Source organism: Melozone crissalis, unplaced genomic scaffold, assembly GCF_028551555.1.
Source record: "Melozone crissalis strain CALT ecotype California unplaced genomic scaffold, PUWL_Pcris_2 ptg000016l_1, whole genome shotgun sequence".
NCBI classification, from domain to species: domain Eukaryota; kingdom Metazoa; phylum Chordata; class Aves; order Passeriformes; family Passerellidae; genus Melozone; species Melozone crissalis.
Window position 1 is genome coordinate 16,494,940 of NW_026535794.1, and position 16,962 is coordinate 16,511,901.

General features: G+C 41.6%; 2 protein-coding genes across 3 annotated transcripts in view; one reads left to right on the forward strand and one right to left on the reverse strand.

The window, feature by feature from the left end:
* WAC (WW domain containing adaptor with coiled-coil) overlaps positions 1 to 11,000 on the reverse strand; it is a 53,370-nt gene extending 42,370 nt beyond the window's left edge. The window contains exons 1-3 of the mRNA XM_054273773.1: positions 10,866 to 11,000; positions 10,704 to 10,740; positions 9,111 to 9,306 (exon numbers count right to left, since the gene is read on the reverse strand). Of these exons, the coding sequence (XP_054129748.1) occupies positions 9,111 to 9,306; positions 10,704 to 10,740; positions 10,866 to 10,906 (274 nt within the window). The 5' untranslated portion in view covers positions 10,907 to 11,000. The remainder of the gene's footprint in view (positions 1 to 9,110; positions 9,307 to 10,703; positions 10,741 to 10,865) is intronic.
* Positions 11,001 to 11,530: 530 nt separating this feature from the next.
* On the forward strand, positions 11,531 to 14,401 carry LOC128935411 (microtubule nucleation factor SSNA1-like). Of its 2 annotated transcripts, none has more exons than XM_054273775.1 (2): positions 11,531 to 11,680; positions 12,650 to 14,401. In XM_054273775.1, the coding sequence occupies exon 2, from the start codon at positions 12,691 to 12,693 to the stop codon at positions 13,033 to 13,035; it is 345 nt and encodes a 114-aa protein (XP_054129750.1). In that variant the 5' UTR covers positions 11,531 to 11,680; positions 12,650 to 12,690; the 3' UTR covers positions 13,036 to 14,401. The 2 variants fall into 2 exon arrangements, with proteins under 2 accessions (XP_054129750.1, XP_054129749.1); XM_054273774.1 differs by having other exon boundaries at positions 11,535 to 11,684.
* Positions 14,402 to 16,962: the final 2,561 nt, after the last annotated feature.

The following is a 16,962-nucleotide window of genomic DNA, read 5'->3' on the forward strand; positions in this document are numbered from 1 at the left end:
TAAAAACAGAGAGTCTCTGTTACAAAACATTACTGCAATCCTGCAAAAAGGATTGTCACACACAACACAGCACACTTATATATCCTTTATCAGAAAGCTGTGGCAGAAACAATGTCTAACCACATTAAAATAAGGCAAGGAAAAAAAGGCACCATATATTGACCTTCTAAGATGGGTCTTAAAAATAGTAACAGTAGGTCAGATTATCTCAAATTCTTAAGATACATCAAACACAACAGAAGAACCAACGTCCCCTTCAATACTTCAATTCCTTGAGTGCTACTAATATTTGCTGTTTGAAGAGAACTTTCTTTTCTTCTAAGACTATAGCTATGTCCATGTGTCAATAGAACAGACAAAGCCTTATTTCAGCTAAAATTTAGATATTGACTGATCTGACTATAAAGAATTGTGGAATACTTCTGTTTTCAGAAAGATTATTTTTTTTTTCCTGGTCATGTTATTTCCTCACCACAAATGAGAAACCTAACTTGAAAATATTTAGAATTAAAAGCAGCAATTGGTCACTACACTTTTATATAACTTGAGACATTATTAGGTTTAGAAAAAATACATTTGCTGTTCTGGACATAATACACATGCCATGTGTATTTATTAGAGTACAGATATGCAATAAGCATAATTTTAATTTCATGCCTATTTAATTTTCAGCTGGGAATTGTTTTTGAGAGATGCTAGTAATACTAAAATAAAAAAAAAGGCAAAGCAAGTTACTTTATTACTTTCTGTCACACAGAAATTCTTCACTAATAAAGGAATGCTGGCCCACAGCTCTGGGAGGAAGCAAAGATGGCAACAAAGAATGACCTAAGAATTAATATATATAGTGGTGTGGTTTTAAAAAAAACAGATTCACAGCTTTATTTTAGGCTGGCCCAGCTCAGCTTAACAAAGCTTAGCTCAGCTTAACAAAGGTATCATGCAACAGGGTTTTCAAGCATCTACAGCACAATAGGTGACAAGACAATTCATCCCTCTTCCCATTAAGTAATTCTTAAATACATCAAATTCAACTGGTCTTTCCTGGGACTACCTTACTATAAAAAATCCTCTTCACAAAAGCTGTAGTTATGTTTACAAACTCAAAATCTATTTTACAATTATTTGATTGCCTAAGTGTCTAATTTTATTTCTCTAGTTAAGAAAACAGTCTCAAAAGGACTAGACAAAAACTGCAATCATTATTATTGACAATGTCTAGGCAGTATGAGGTGAACTTTATACTACTTAAATTTGAAAAGGGATCATATTATTTCTTGTATTAAAGTAAGCAGAAACAGCATTCTTTCAAATGAGCAGTTTTTAAAATGAAGTCTGTGTTAATCTGTCAGCAGCAGGTGTCTGAATGAGGAATCTACTCAAACAACTTAACTAGATGAGCTCTAAACTCCTCCCTATGTTATTCAAGGGGCACAGCTGGCACGAACATACCACCATCCAGAAGAACATAATTATGTGAAATAAACACAGCAGAAAAAAAATAGGTAGAGCACATTACCTAACTTGTATTGTGGCATTTATGTACAAATGTGAATTACTTATTATATACCTTAATAAAAAAACCATTCTTTGTGGGTTTTTCCACATTTGGGAGTAAATAGGTATGTTTGAAACATAAAAATGAGATGAGCAGGACAGAACATAATTTCCTTTCTCTGTTTTTGCTACTGATAGACATTGATAATTGCTAACTCTGCTGCTCCAGCAAACTCAGAACAAGCCTAGAAAAACACTGAGGAAGACTGTTGCTTTGGAAAACATAAAAAAGCACAATATTTAAGAAATCTGGGAAACCACTGCAGAGGAACTACTCTGTGAAATATAAATCTGCTTCGTAAAAGTATTTTCAGAAAGCCTGACATTAGTAAATACACATAGCAGGTCACAGAAATTATATTGACAGGTATCAGAAAAGTAATGATAAAAGTTTAGACCAAAAAAAGAAGTTTTCAAGATTCCTGCTGCCCCTCAAAGACAAGGAATTTAGCTCATTTAGCACACTGTTCATATTTCCGGCTGCCTTTTCCTTGCCATGAAGCACTTCAAAGCTGTTTTACATTTTTTTTTTTTTGAGTGATGACAAAAGGAGGGTATTATAATTTTTTTATCATACCTCGGCTGTAGAAACAAAACAAGTTATGTTTTAACATGGCAACAGAAACTCTGACAGACTGTTCCTTTGCATCTCTCCTTTGCAACAACAGCCACATTAAGGAACAGGTGATTATTCCAAAGTACTACAGGGACTAATCACAGGTCTCTAGGCCTTATTTTTCATTAATTTCAAACTGGTAAAAAGAGTCAGTCATCTGCTCAAAATTTATCTCCCTTTCCAGTGACCTGAAGAACAGACTTTCCAACTGGACATACCAAGGGGAACCCTCATCACTGCCTCCAAGTATCTGAATAGAGGGTGTCAGAGGATGGATCCCAGCTCTTCTCAGCAGTGTCAAACAACAGGTCAAAAAGCAATGGGCACAAACTGTGGTGAAGGAAGTTCCACCTGAATATGAGGAAGAACTTCTTTACTGCCTGAGTGACCAAGCACTGGAGACGGTTGCCCAGGGTGGCTGTGGAGTCTCCCTCACTGGAGAGATTCAAGAACCACCTGGACACAATCCTGTGCCATGTGTTCTAGGATGACCCTGCTTGAGCAGGTAGTTTGGACCCCTGTGGCCCCTTCCAATCTGACCCACTCTGTCATTATCCCTGAACAGTATTCCATCAGTCACTTCCAGGTAGCAGGCAGTACAATTTGTGCCTTAGAACACGCACCTCGCTTCACAAGCTTGAAAGTAGGGAGAAAAAGGGAAAGAATCCTTACTGAAGAGCTACACAGGGAATGATCTCTCTGCATAGCAAGAGGCTTTTCCCTGAAAATGCCCATGAAATTGCATAAAAGCCTGACTTTGTAAACAAATGCAGTTACCACTGCAAGTTGGGTGCCATTAAATCACTATTATTCACAGAGAAGTTATTACAGCATCACCTCCTCTCTCAGCCAAAGCAGAGGCAGAGCACTCTCTTCCAAGTTCTGCACAGCTTCAGTGATACTTGCCTTACTGGACACTTTACACTGAATAGGTAGAAATGGCCAGGAAAACAAATTTAAGCTGTCAACAAACAGTGTTTCTCTTAGAAAGCAGCCATGTCCCAAAACATGGTTAAGGAACAATTCTCATCAGGGGCCATTGGGGAATGCAGAGCAAAATGCTACATAATTTACAGACTGGTATCTTGACTATGGCCTAGTAAGTAGCAGGCAGCTCATCAGAAATGAAAAGTTTTCATGACTTCTTTTCATCTTCAGAAAAGCAACCCAAAAGTAGAAGTTTAGTAAACTGTATATTCCATTTCTGTAAGGTCAGAGGGAAGAAGCATGTATTAAAGCATGATGCTAAGTAAAAATCATTCCCTTCTGATTAGCTCACACACCAAAACCACCCAAATTCTGATTAGCTCACACACCAAAACCACCCAAATTCACCAAATCCTGTATACTGTCAGTTATCTTCTCTTTTCCAAAACACAAAATCTGCTTATGTACAAAAGCTTGCCAGGTCTAGCAGGCAGACTGACTTGAACATAATACATTTACAATCCAATGAATTCTAAAAACTAAGAGATATATTTGCTTAAACAGAACAATGATAAATGGAAACCTTCAGAGGCGCTATTTACACATCTGAATTCTACACTCTCACATATAAAAGAATGTAAAAACAGTAAGTGAAAATTCTTAAAGTCCTAATAGCAAGAGGTTGGGAAGCAGCTGCATCAACAGGCAACAAACAAATAGCTCTGCTTATTAACATTTGATGTAGTCTCCATTTCAGATCAAGTCTCACACTAATACATCTTTACTCCAGCAACCTACACCAGATACTTGAACTTCATTAAGAGAAACAGAGGATTCCATCCACCCACATGAATAAAGACTTAGCATTTAATACCAGCATATTAATATCACAATTCTTACCTAACATCAATAATATAAAATTAGGGGGGTTTATCTTCCATTCTATGCTAGTTAAAAGCAAGCTTTGCAGGTACTTTTCAAAAGCAATTTTCAATATTAACATTCTAAACCTCTAGATTTAAAAAGTATAAACACAAGTCAGATCTTTGACTGTGTTTCTATGAGCACATATTTTTCAATTTCTTTTCTACTAGAGATCCTCACAACAGAGTAACACATCTGTTGTTTATACATCTGATCCCACAAAAGCTCACCTCAGAAATATTGTCAAATGCACTGAGTAAATGGAAAGCTACTTTCTATCTAAATGTTCTAAATTTGAAAGCAAACTTAAAATTAAAACCCATTCTGAAGGCTGTAGAACTAATAAAAATAAAAGAAAGCTTTTATAAATATCAGAAAAGAGAAACTTACTCTTCCAATTTATTTTTTTTTAATCCAAAGAAAAACTTCTAAAAGGTGAATGATCCTTGAAGCAATTCTATTTTTCTTAAAAAACAAACCAGCCAACCCATTCCTCCTTTAAAGCCAACATTCAAGGAACAGTGAAGTGAATCACTAAATCTACACTTGGAGACATTAGGAGACATTCAAAGCAGTTTCATGGAGAACTCTCTCCTTTGTGATCAGACTTTTCTCATCCCAGCTTTGACCATACAGTTACCGTGAAAAAATGGTTTTCATTCAGTTAATAGTAACTACACAGATGGAATCCACTCCAGCTCCCCCCTGAACCCTTCACTGTGTTCCATCACTCTCAGACTTGCCTCTTTCCACCTACCCTGCAATTTCCTCTCTACAAAGCCCATGGCCCGAGCATCTTCCATTCTCTTGTGGCTGCCCTAACACCCCATTCATTGTTTGTTTCTCTGGCCAACGCTCACACTAATTTAATCAGCAGTTCCCATTTGCTGCCAGGGCTGCCAACACAGGAACCTAACACAGTTCTCAGTTCAGGGCTGTTTGCTATCCCCTTGCTATGAGGACTCTGAACTCCTTCAGCAACCAGAGGAAACAAAGCAAGTCAACAAAGAATGACAGAAGTTCCCACCATCACTTTGATAAAAATAGGAACTCATTGTTTAAAATATTTCATTCAGCCTCTAATAGCAGTAAGATTTTTAATCTTAGAACTGTATTAGTCAGTAACAGTACTCACTGACAAATGATCTTAATTGCCAATTAAAAAAAAAAAAACAACTCACGTGCAAAAGAAACAGTCACAATGCTTCAATTATACTTTGGAATTCAAATTCCACAAGCTACAGTCAAATTTCATTAAAAGAGCCTGCACTGCACAACAGCACACAATTCAGCAGATTTTATGCCATGTACATTTACACTCTTCAGTTGTTATTTTAAGCAATTCAGTAAGACCATGGTATGAAGCAAAGTTTCAAAGTCTCTTAAACATAAATGTAGTGAAATACACAGTATTTTCTTCACAGTAACAAACAATTGAGTACAGGTGGCTCAAGTGAACAAACCTGGTTTGTATAAAGTTCCACTGTGTATCTTACTGTGGGTCATTCTGCTCCATACAGTTAAGCAGAAACACTCTCTGCCCTTTTCATAACAAGGGTTGCATCTAGCATTTTTACTTTTAAATGGTATCTATTTATAGCTATGTATCTCCCTCTCATTATTCCCAAAGTTACCCTACTTATCTGGCCTCTTTATATTCTTTCCTGGACACCAGTATCTCATCATTCATGCATTTTAAAAGACCTACAACAGCCTTCCATCCTCAAGCATGAGAGTCCTCAAATCTTTGTATTTCTCTTTTTCTTTAATGGAAACATTTTTCCACATCTGCAAGGCCCTTCATAGTTCTATTCCCCATAAACAATGCTGGCTTTAAGTCCCTATTTGTTACTGTTAAGAAACTTCACACTTGAGCTGGTCTCATAAGACCCCCTAATCTCTTCAAACCCTACACTTGCCTGTAGCAGCTGACCTATAAATAAGAGATGCACTGAGGGGGGGAAGCTGTTCATTATGTTTTGAACACTTGCATACAGAGACAATGCCCCCATGCACAGGGACCTGAAAGCAAGACCAAAGTTAAGGCACTTTTTTGATATGCTGCATGTACAAGTGCTCTTAGGAAACCAGGAATGTGACAAAAACTTGCAATTACTCCACGGTGTTTAGTCCAAGGTAAACTTGGAGGTCTCTCTGCAGAGAACGAGTGTCTCTGTACACAGTCCCTTTGCACAGAAACCATGCAGTAAGCAATTCTGAAAATGCTTTGTTTGCACTGTATCAGTATGGAGGGCTCACCCGGAACACGTTGTAAAACCTTAATTGAATTTCTCCCCATGGATTACAATTCTACAGAAGATTCTGCCATGAATATTACAAAAATAAGCTGTTACAAAAAATACCTTCATACACATACTAAGGATATTAATAGAAGGTGGTTCTGCACCTTCAGTCATTAATTTTCAGTCAATTCCTGCTTATATTTTCAATGCATACACTTAAATCTTGAAATGACATTTAAATGACATTCTGCATTTACCACAAAAACATGAACCAGTCATGACTGAATCAGTGTGCTACACCACTGAATCTTCCTGTTTCTCTTCAGAGTTAAAATTACTAAGAGATGTATAGGAGTTTTTTCCAAACATTGAGTTGAGAGGGAGAGATCAAATTAAATTGGCTTTATGTTCAGTAGTAATACTCTAAATTTATGTCCTATTTTGTTTTCTAAGGTATGAGAGAAGAAGATATTGTTTGTTTGGGACTTTAATTCAGTTTAGGAAAATAAATACTTGAGATGTTTCAATGAGATTTGCTAAGTTCAGCTGGATCACAGGAAGGCAGTAACACCTGTATTAGTTTCACACTGAGCAGCACCAATTTTAAAATAATGCACAGCAATTACAAAAAATAAAAACCCCTCAGCTTCTTCCTTCCTCCATGAAGAATACAAAAAGAAAGCAAGACAGGCATTTATAGTAGTATAGCAAATTAGTAGTTCTCAGTCCTATAAAGGCTTAGATGAAAAATGTTAGCACTTTTGTAATGTTTTTCTTTTTTCCACTGTATGTCTCTAATTGCAAAACTAAGGGAATACTACAGCAATAGCAACCCTTCAGAGTAATTCAATACAGAAAATGGTAAAATATTTTATTATGTCTTTTGCCTATTAGTAATATGCAAATGCTCATTACACTACAGCATTTCACCTATATTTTACCACCTACCTTCAATTCATACTGACAGAAATATTCAGTATATCAAAGAAAAATTAATACCCTTCTGCCCACATCTTCTCAGCTTTGGTTTACTACATACAGTACACAGGATTTAACATAATTTTGGTTGTTTTGACTACATTTTACAGAGGTGAAACTGTGGCCAAACTAACCTTACTAATGACACACACAAAAAAAATCACTTATTTACATTAAACAGTACAAATGTTAAACTTTTAAAATTAGTAATTTCCCTTAGACTGTTGAAGACTACTTCCTTCTTGCAGTCTGTTAACACATGATGTGAAAACACCTGCTTTCAGATCAGAATAAATGAAACTTTCCACTGTCTTAACAACTAGGAGAAGGTACAGGGGGATGGTGTTCCTTTCATTCACAAAACTACAAATAATTCATTTTTCCTTCATCCTGACTGCATGCATACATGCTTCAGACCATTCCCCAGCTATTAAATCCATCTGGACCTTGTAAGGACTTCAGAATATCTCTCCTATCTTCAAACATACAAATAAGCAGAAGCACTCCCCATATGGAGCCTCATCCTCCAGATGTTTTCATATATGTATGATTCCACTAAATGCAGCTCTGTTCAAGCAGAAAAAATTACTGACTGTAGCAAAACTAAGTAGAATTGCAAGAGAATGTGGGACTAATTTTCGGACAGGTGAACAGAAAATAAAAGAGGACACCTCTGTATCCTGCAAAGTAGCACAGAACAGCAGCATGTGGGCATTGCACATGCATTTAATTCTGAGATTACTACACTTTCAATTATTATCAGGTACAATGAAAATCAGTGTATTAACAAAAGATGTTCTTATAATGCATCTACACACTTCTATGACATTAACAGTGGTCTACAGAGCCTCAGCATTAAGTCAAAGAAGGAAAAACAAATAGGATTTATAAGAATAATTTGGTACCCATGAACACATTTGTAGTGTTAAACTACTATGTCCTAAAAAGGTACTTGAAAGATACTTCCTTTATTTTACTATAACTATTATATCAAGTAAAAGTAGTGCAGCAATAAATGTGTATGTACATCAGAATTTATTAGCTTTATACAGAACAAAGAAGCACTGATTTAAAGCTCCAAATTCTCTACTTGAATACTTCACCTTGTACCTTGACACAAAGACCAATCAACAAAACAAAAGAATTTTTCCAATTTCGGACAGCAACTGCAATTTTCTAAACTCTGGCTGTTTGTTACCTAACACTGTTTATTACCTGGAAAATCCTACTCTTTTCCTAGGAAGCAGGGATACAAATAAGATCAGTTTAAAAATACTGAGGATATTACTACTGTTTATAAACCTGCAAAAGCACAGGAGGCTGACTTGACTGTGAACACAGTTCTTCAAGCTCCTGTCAAGAAAGGCTCTAGTATGTGCTACCCTTGATCATCTATTGAGTTCTACACAGCAGCTAAATTCAATGAAGCTTTTTTCATTTCTGATGGGGTTTAGTTTATGGAGCATATACCTACACAGTACAGCACCATAATACACAAAGTTATTAAAAAGAATGCAAAACGGCAAATATTTATTGCTAATGAAAAATTCAGAAAACTATTTCATGTTATCAAATGTTGCAGTATGTCTAAACAAATGAGACATACTAGTTAAATAATAAAAAAAAAAAGGTTTATTTAATCTTTGGGGCTGTAAGGAAAACTACCACATCTGTAAAATCAGGAAATTAATAGGTGTTACAATGCCTCAACGATTGCTTCCAATTTAATTCCCTTTTTGGGTTCACTGCAGTCACCCTTGCTGAGTACAAAGCACATTTAGTATCAGACATCACCTGAGTGATACTGGCTAATTTTAATGAGAAATTAGTGGCTGTTAAAGTAAAAGTTTGTTAAGATAACTTACCACCATCCCTCTCTCTAACTCTGTGAGTATGCACACTTTTTGCTTTACTGTGCCCTGTGCTGTCACCGTATTTGTTCTCAGGGCTGTCCGAGCGCCGCAGCATTTTGTTTGGTGGTGAGGGATCTGTGGTGTCTCGCATCTTGTCATGACGGTGATCACCACCACTGGGGTGACTCTTGGATGAGTACTTAAGAGCCTGAAACACATCACAACAAAACAGGCATTGACATTAGGTACAGAATTTTGGGATTTTCTCTTCTCTTCCAAAAGTACTTTTAAAAGTTAATTAATTTTCATTTCCTATTAAAAAAAAAAATCAGCATTAGTCTCCCTAATTTTAATTACCTACATTAAAGCAACAAGTTCTGTAATTAGAACTTAAACCAATTTCTCCCACTGTTACATCCAATGCAACACTTGCTGTGAAGAAGAACCTAGTTTCTCTGTCTTTTCACAGATGGACTACACACTTTCAGCAGTAAATGGGCCAGTTCTTCCACACTTTTGGGAGAAGAACTAGTCTCCACTTGTTATTAGGAAAACAAACTTACAGTTACACTGAATCAGTGTAGACTTTGAATATGTCCTCTATACTCTAGTCAAGACCACTCAGTTTCACCATTACCTTGAATTTCTGTGATGTTTTCTTCAGTACTAACACCCCTGTAACACGTGTAATAAAAAAAAATAATTCTAGAGGGCCAAAACATGTAATGTAATAACTCATTCTAAAGTCTTTACCAAAAATTACATGCTCTGCCTCACTCTAACCTGCTTGGTTCTGTGAACTCCTGAGTGGCAAATGTTTACATTTACGTGAACTGTCACTGACAGCTGCCTTGGACTGCCGTACTGCACTCCAGTGATTGAAATACACAGAAATGCATTAAAACAGTTCAATTCGGGGCCTACAGACATCAATATCACAACATACGGCTTTCCACAGACTCAAACCTCGACAATTGAGTTTCTTCACTACACACAGCAAAGTGCAGTGTCCACCTTATAGGAATTGAAGCTATTGTCGGTAAGTCAAGGATTTGATGGTTTCTGAACATGCCCAGCAGCTGGCAACTGCAGAAATGAAGCCTCACTTGCAACCCCAAGTTGGTCAGGGTCTAAACCCGTGCCCTGCTCAGATTACAGCCCCCAGCAGCAGTTTTGGGGAGAAGAAAAGGCTTTGGGGAGGGGTTGGGGGAGGGGGCTGGGGGGGAGGGGGGTGGAAGAGTAAGACTCCTTTTGTTTTTAGAAGAAAAACATTCACCTCTCCTAGATCTCCACTCTGCCGCAGGAGACCCCGGCTCCCCCTCCCGCCCCTCGCACCCTCCCCGACTCCCAGGCCCGAGGCCCGCACGGGTCGCACTAGGCCGCTCCTGCTCGCCCCGGCTCCGCAGGCCTCGGCCGAGCACCGGGGCCCCGTTCCCCGCGCCAGGGCCGCCGCCGCCGCCTCTCCGCCCCGCGGCCCCGGGCCCAGAGCGCCGCCGGGGGCCGGACCGGGCCGGCCGCGGCACCGCGGCCTGCAGCGGCCGCCGGAGCCTCTGCTGAAGTAGCACCCCCCCGCCTCCCCTGCTCCTCCTCCCGGCCCGGCGGTACCTGGTAGGGCTGCGAGTCCCCCCTGCGGTCGTGACAGCTGAGGAGAAAGCGAGAGAAAGACAGAGAGGCGTTAGCGAGCGCCCGTTACCGGCCCCGCGGCCGGGCCGAACATGGCGGAGGGGGTGGGGGGGGCGGCCCCGCGGGGCCGGGGGGTGAATTTACCCATCACTGAGTCTCTGCTGTTTCCTCGCATACATTACCATCAATGCCCGGCCTGTGTGTGTGAGGGTGAGGGGACCAGGAGGGCACGGCCGCGGCCGGGCCACAGGCGCCGAGGGGGGAGGCGGGGGCGGCAGCGCTCCGGGGGCAGGGGCGGGGGAAGGGGGCGGCTCGGGCAGCTCGGCTGGAGCGGCGCTCACGGGCCCATCGCCTCGAGAGGGGAGACGCTGGCAGCTCGGCCCCGCGCGCGCTGAGACACACCGGGAGCACCGACTCGGCCACCGCCTCCCCCCGCCGCGCCCGCCGCCGCCGCTCCAACTACATCCGGGGAACTCGGGCGACGCCGCGCTCGGTCAACGTCGGCTCTTTCCGGCTCTTTCCGACGCGCTCCGTCCCCTCTGTCCCCTTTGCTCTCGGGCGACTCTGCCTTCGGTAAACATCGGCTGCGTCCGCCGAGCCCGACGCCCCTCAGTCCCTCCCTTCGGCAAACATCGGCTGCCTCCGCCAAGCACGACGCCCTTCAGTCCCTCCCTTCGGAAAACATCGGCTCCTTCCGTAACGCTCGGCCCTCCCTGCCCCTCCCGCCTCGGCCCACTCTTGCGAGCGCTACCTGTCTTCGGAAAACATCGCGTTTTTCCGGAGAGACGTTTCCGCGCGGCCGTCAGGGCGGCGCCACGTTCGGAAGCGCTCGGGTATTTCCGTGACCCCTCACGGGCCGGCGCGGTCGTTGGCGGGCGCACGGGGCCGATTAGCCGAGGGCAGCGCGGCCTCGCTGGCAGAGCCGCTCCCTCGGTGGGGAGGAATCGCGATCCTGCCAGGCAGGTGGGGGCAACAGGGGGAATTGCGGGGGGGAGCTAGGAATGGGACGGTCTCCTCTTACCTACCCCCTCCTCCCCTTCCGCCCGGGCTCTCGATGTGCAGACAGGAGCCATTTTGTGCGCGGCGCGTGTTCCGCGGGGCCGCGCTCCGCGGCGAGGAGGGCGTTAAAATGTCCCTGCGACGGCGGCCGCGCGGGTCGGGCCTCGGCCCCGCCGTGTCCGTGGGGGTGTGAGTGGCGGCACCCGCCCGTGGGCCCGGCACCCGCCCGTGGGCCCGGCACCGCGACCCGCGTCATCCCAGTGTTTGGAAGCTCCGGGTGCTCGCCGTGTCGGGGAGATTCCCTGGCGCTGTCAGTGCCTGCTGAGCCTTTCGGGGTGGTGCCCGGTGAAAGGACGAGGAGCGAGAGCCATAAACTAAAACACCAGAAGTTTCACCTCACAGTGAGAAAGGACTTCTGGTGTTGGATTAGGCTGCCCGGGAAAGGCGTGGAGTCTCCCTTTGCGGAGACATTCAAAACCCACTTGGATGCTCCAGGTGACCCTGTCTTGCCGGGGAGTTGGACTCGATGGTCTCCAGAAGGCCCTTCCAACCCTCACCATTCTGTGATTCTGTAATTTTTGCTTATTTCTGACCAGGCCCTCGAAGTTTGTGGTACAAAGCATCCTATATTCAGGATTGTATAAAGGTATTTTTAATAAATATCATAAACACTTTGATACTGTTGCCGTGACAGTGTCATAGGGACCAGCAGCTTTCAGTAAAGGTTTAAGAGCATTTGCCGAGTTTTCTCCTGTTCCCCTCCTGAAAAGGGGAGAGATGTGGCACATCTGGGAATGGGCATGTTAACCTTAAATAGAGAACCTTGTACTGTGGCTCCGTATATGCTAATGAAGCATTATTCACGGCAACATCTTACAGATTGTTTTTCTCTTTCTTTGTTTGTTTGTTTTCCTTTCATTTGAGTGCAGGAGGCCGTTGCTGAAAAGGGACTTGAGGGAGTGAGTGCAGGATGACTCAGCAGGGAGCTGTTCTTCAGGGTTACAATAATGAACTAGTGAAATGCATTGAAGATTTATGTATGCAGAAAGAAGAACTGAACAAACAAATCCAGCAAGCAGAAGAGGAAAAGAATAAACTCCAGCATGAAATCCAAGTCCTCAGTGAACAGCTGGAGTGTGTATGTGAAAATCTGGCCCAAAAAGTGGCTTCACGGAATGAGCTTGATAAAATACTTGCTGAAACTGAAGCTGCTTACATGAAGATTTTGGATAGTTCTAGAACTTTACTTAATGTCCTGAAGAAGGAAGTGGGAAGCTTAAAGCATTCACCAGATCTGAAAAGTAATGTAACGTGAAACAGTCAAATGTTTGGACTCTGCAGTGCTAAAATTCCACTAGGTGAGAAGTGTGGTCAGCCACAGAACCTTACAGCCACAGTGTAAGCAGAGAGGGATTTTCTTCAAGTCTTTCTGTATGTTTTATTATTTTCAAATGCACTAGAAAATAGATTAAATAAAGTTGCCGTTTTGCTTTAAAAAAATCTAATTAATTGAACACTACAAAAAGTAGCAGATAGGTAGTTGAAGTAGATGGGAGACTGTCAGTTTTGACATCATTGTGTTTCAAGGATTAGAAAAAAGGCATTTTATTGGTTGACTTCAGATGGCTCCCAGTAAATGATTCTTTGAAAACTAGTGGATGCAAGTCAGTGAGATGCTACTTCTTTCCACTTTACAAGTGCTTAGGCTTTACTGCTGGCACCCAGTAGAAATGAGCTATTCAGCTTCCTCTAGGAGCTTGGAGTTCTGTCTGATGCATGCACAAAGACAGCCCCGTTTACAGTAATTGCTTACTTCAGTAATAGAGGGATAAGGTGAGAAATCAGGAGTAATGCAGGGCATGGGGGCTTAAAATTTAGCAGTGTATGTGGTTCATGCATCTTCTGAGGCTGTTCTTCAAAGCCTTGTTTAGAAGGGAGGTGTGCTGCAGTGAAAGTCAGGTTTGGTGCAAGTGCAGACAGCTACACTGGGAAGGCTGGAGCAGTAACTCACTTGGGGGTAAAAAAATGTGTCAGTAGCAACTAAAAGCCCTGAAAAACCACTGGGGTCCAGTTAAAAATACAGAGGTAAATATATGACCAAAGAAGATAATCCTGGCTAAAAGCTAGAATAGAATGTCTGAAAGCCTTTTTAGTGCCTTTTAGCTCTATACTGATCTGTTAAATAATTGTAGTAAGGTTGTGGAGTATAATGAACACCCTGAAGTGATGTGAAGGAAATACAAATGAAAGGTGAAAGAAGAAAATGAGAAGTGGTTTACAGCTATCAGCCATTCTTACAGAGGACATCAAAATAGAACTTAGCTTAGAGATCAGGGATGACATAACAGCATGGCATAAATTTCAATTTAATGCTGTTTTTTGTTTCTGCTGAACCTCTCTGTTCTGCAGAAATCACAGCAGTGTGTGCATGTACACATGCATTTTGTCCCACTTATTTGTGTGTTACAACAGTAACTTTTTAAACTGTGTCTTGTCAAATCTTCATTCAATACCAATTAATTAAAATGAAAGAAGTGCAGTTGAAATCTCCTGACTTGATAGTAGTGTGTCTGTCAGGTGCACGTATAGAGGCAATGGAGATGTGGATAATCTTGGTAATAGCTCTTCATCAATAATAGAGAGTAAATTTTATGTTCTTCTGGTTGCCAGGATACACCAGGGATGAGTGTGACTGAGCTAATCACAGTTTACTTGTCTGGCACTTCCAGGGGCTTCCCTCTGGGGGATTCCCGGTGGGCAGTGCAGAGGTGATAAAAGAACATCATCTCAGAGGCTTTGCTGTTGTGGTGCTGCAGCACTCAGGACCACCTGGTTTATGTTGAAGGGAAACACGGAAATTTTGCTCTCTTTCGTAGCAAAACAGTTATTTATTTGACTGGACATTTCATGACATTCTGTCTGCCCCTAGACTCGTAGTAGTAACTGATTTATAAGAAATAGGAAGATTCAGGAAAAGTACTAACTAAAGAGCAAGAACTTTGAGTTGCATATGTAAGCTGCTGCTTATTAGCTGCACTGGAGCTCAAAATTGTGAAAAACAGTTTGTATCATAGAAGGCTCATTTATAGAGAACAGTAAAGTTAATTTCTAGTATTGGTCTCACACAATGATTACAGGTTTGTTTGCCTTAGAGTAATCATAAATAATGCTTCTTGTTCTAGTGAAGCTGATAAAACTGAAGAAGCATTAAGAGAAGCCTTAAAAGACTTTAAAGAAATCTACTTCACAGCCATTATTATGTCTAGTTTGTAGCTATTATGGTGTCAAAACTAAATAACTGGAGATGATGGATTTTTTTTTTACTAAAAAAACTAAGGGAAAAATGTAACTGGTGACTAGCACTTATGCACATTCAGGGGCCTCCCAACATTCAAATAAAAAGCTGAAATGGTGCTAGAATTCCATTCAGTGATCCCAATCTAAAGTTTCCATTTAAATTCACATTTAAAAGTGGAGAGAAATAATAGATCTGTAGGGCCTGCTATTTTTAGAATAACTCCCTAGTGTGGCAGTCATCCTGCACCTGAAAAGTTGCTCCTCAGAAATAGTGTTTTGCATTATATTCTGTATTTACCCAAATGAGCCCTTTTATTGACATGGTAACCTTTTTCACTGCTTTTCCAGACACTAGAAATCTTGACATGAATAGCTTTTGTTTAACAACTTCACTTTGTTCAGAAGACATGCAGACTTAGTTGGTCCAAAGTATTGCTGGAAGAGAAGTGATAATTGCAGATGGCAGCAGCTCTGCAAGGATGGCCTGAAACAGAAATTCTTCCTGGAATAAGGCAGGTCCTAAGTTTAAAGTATCATACTTATTCCTAACCTAATTTTGTATTGAATTTTTATGACACTCTGAGTTTGACCTGGTGCTTTACTGTAGTGCTTACAGTCTAGGAGCCTTACTGAGAAAAATTGGGTTGCTGATCTAAACTGCTGTGTTGAGTGTTCTGTATCTTATTGAGTATGTGAGGAGACAGTTTTTGAAACTCCTGTCTGTGCCTGATTCAGAGGTTTAGTGAAATGCATCTGGATCAGTTGTCTTAAGTCCTGAATTTATGTAAAGGCAACTTTACCTGGCTTCCAAATAACAGAAGATAACTGGAAGAGATCTGATGATTCCCTGCTTTTATAGCAATGCTTCTTGAAAATGTGCCCAGCACTTCACACACTAATGATCAACAGTTTTTTCAAAACATTTGACTGTTGACTCCTTGCAAGTAAGCTGAGCAGATTTTGGCAGTTACCAAAGAAACTGCTTGTAGGTGGTGTGTTGGAGTGGAAGTTATTTTCTGTGTGGAAGTGATTGTAGGAAGCACTGGGTGAAGTGCTCATGCCAGCAGCCATTCACACCCCTTTACTGTCTCTTTTCAAAGGTCCTTACCCTGCAGTTCAGGTGCCTCCCACATGCAGTTTCTGTTAATCACGTTACACAAATGGAGGGGAGTGCACTGGGGGCTCACCCTGATTTTGAGGGTCGGGAATAAAGACAATTTATGGATGTGAAGTCCTGGTTAGGGAAGACTGGAGCATGAGGGGATAGGATAGAGAGGTGGAGTTTCTCCTGATTGCTGCCTGCTCCAAGTGTACTTTACTGAGCTGCTGCCTACAGTTCTTCCTACCCAGTAAATCAAATTCCAGAAATCATCTGAGCTTCATCTGAACTCTGGACATTCTCCCCCTTCCTTTAAGCCCACGGATGGTCAGCAAAAGAGGCAATCTGTGTTTTGTTTTCTGTTTCTGTCTTTTATTTCTTTCTGTTCCAGCAGGAGGCTGTGCAATCTGAGCCTCCTGTTTGCTGGGTAAGTGTGCTGCCAGGCTCACACAGGATGTTGTTTCCTGTCCTGGATGCTCTCCTGTGAACAGTCCTCAGGGAATTGCTCTGGTTTTATAAAGAACCTCCAGTTCTTTGTGTGCTTGATGTAGTGTGTATGTCAGATTGACCTTGGAGGGTTTAGGCAGAGGATTGGCAGGTTTTTGGCTTTTGGTGAAAGCAAGAGATTTGTTTCCTTGGACTTGGAATTCTTCAGACCAGGAAGACTAGGCATCTTCAAATAGCCAAAGAATTGTACATTTAGACAATGAAGCAAGCTGTAGTCTAAGCCCAGGTGCCTGGAGCTTGGATTGCTGTTTCAGAATTGAGAATAATTTCCATCTAGGGGTACAATGACATTTCTGTCTGCACTTGGGGTACAGGTGTGTTCCACTCCAGATCCAGTAC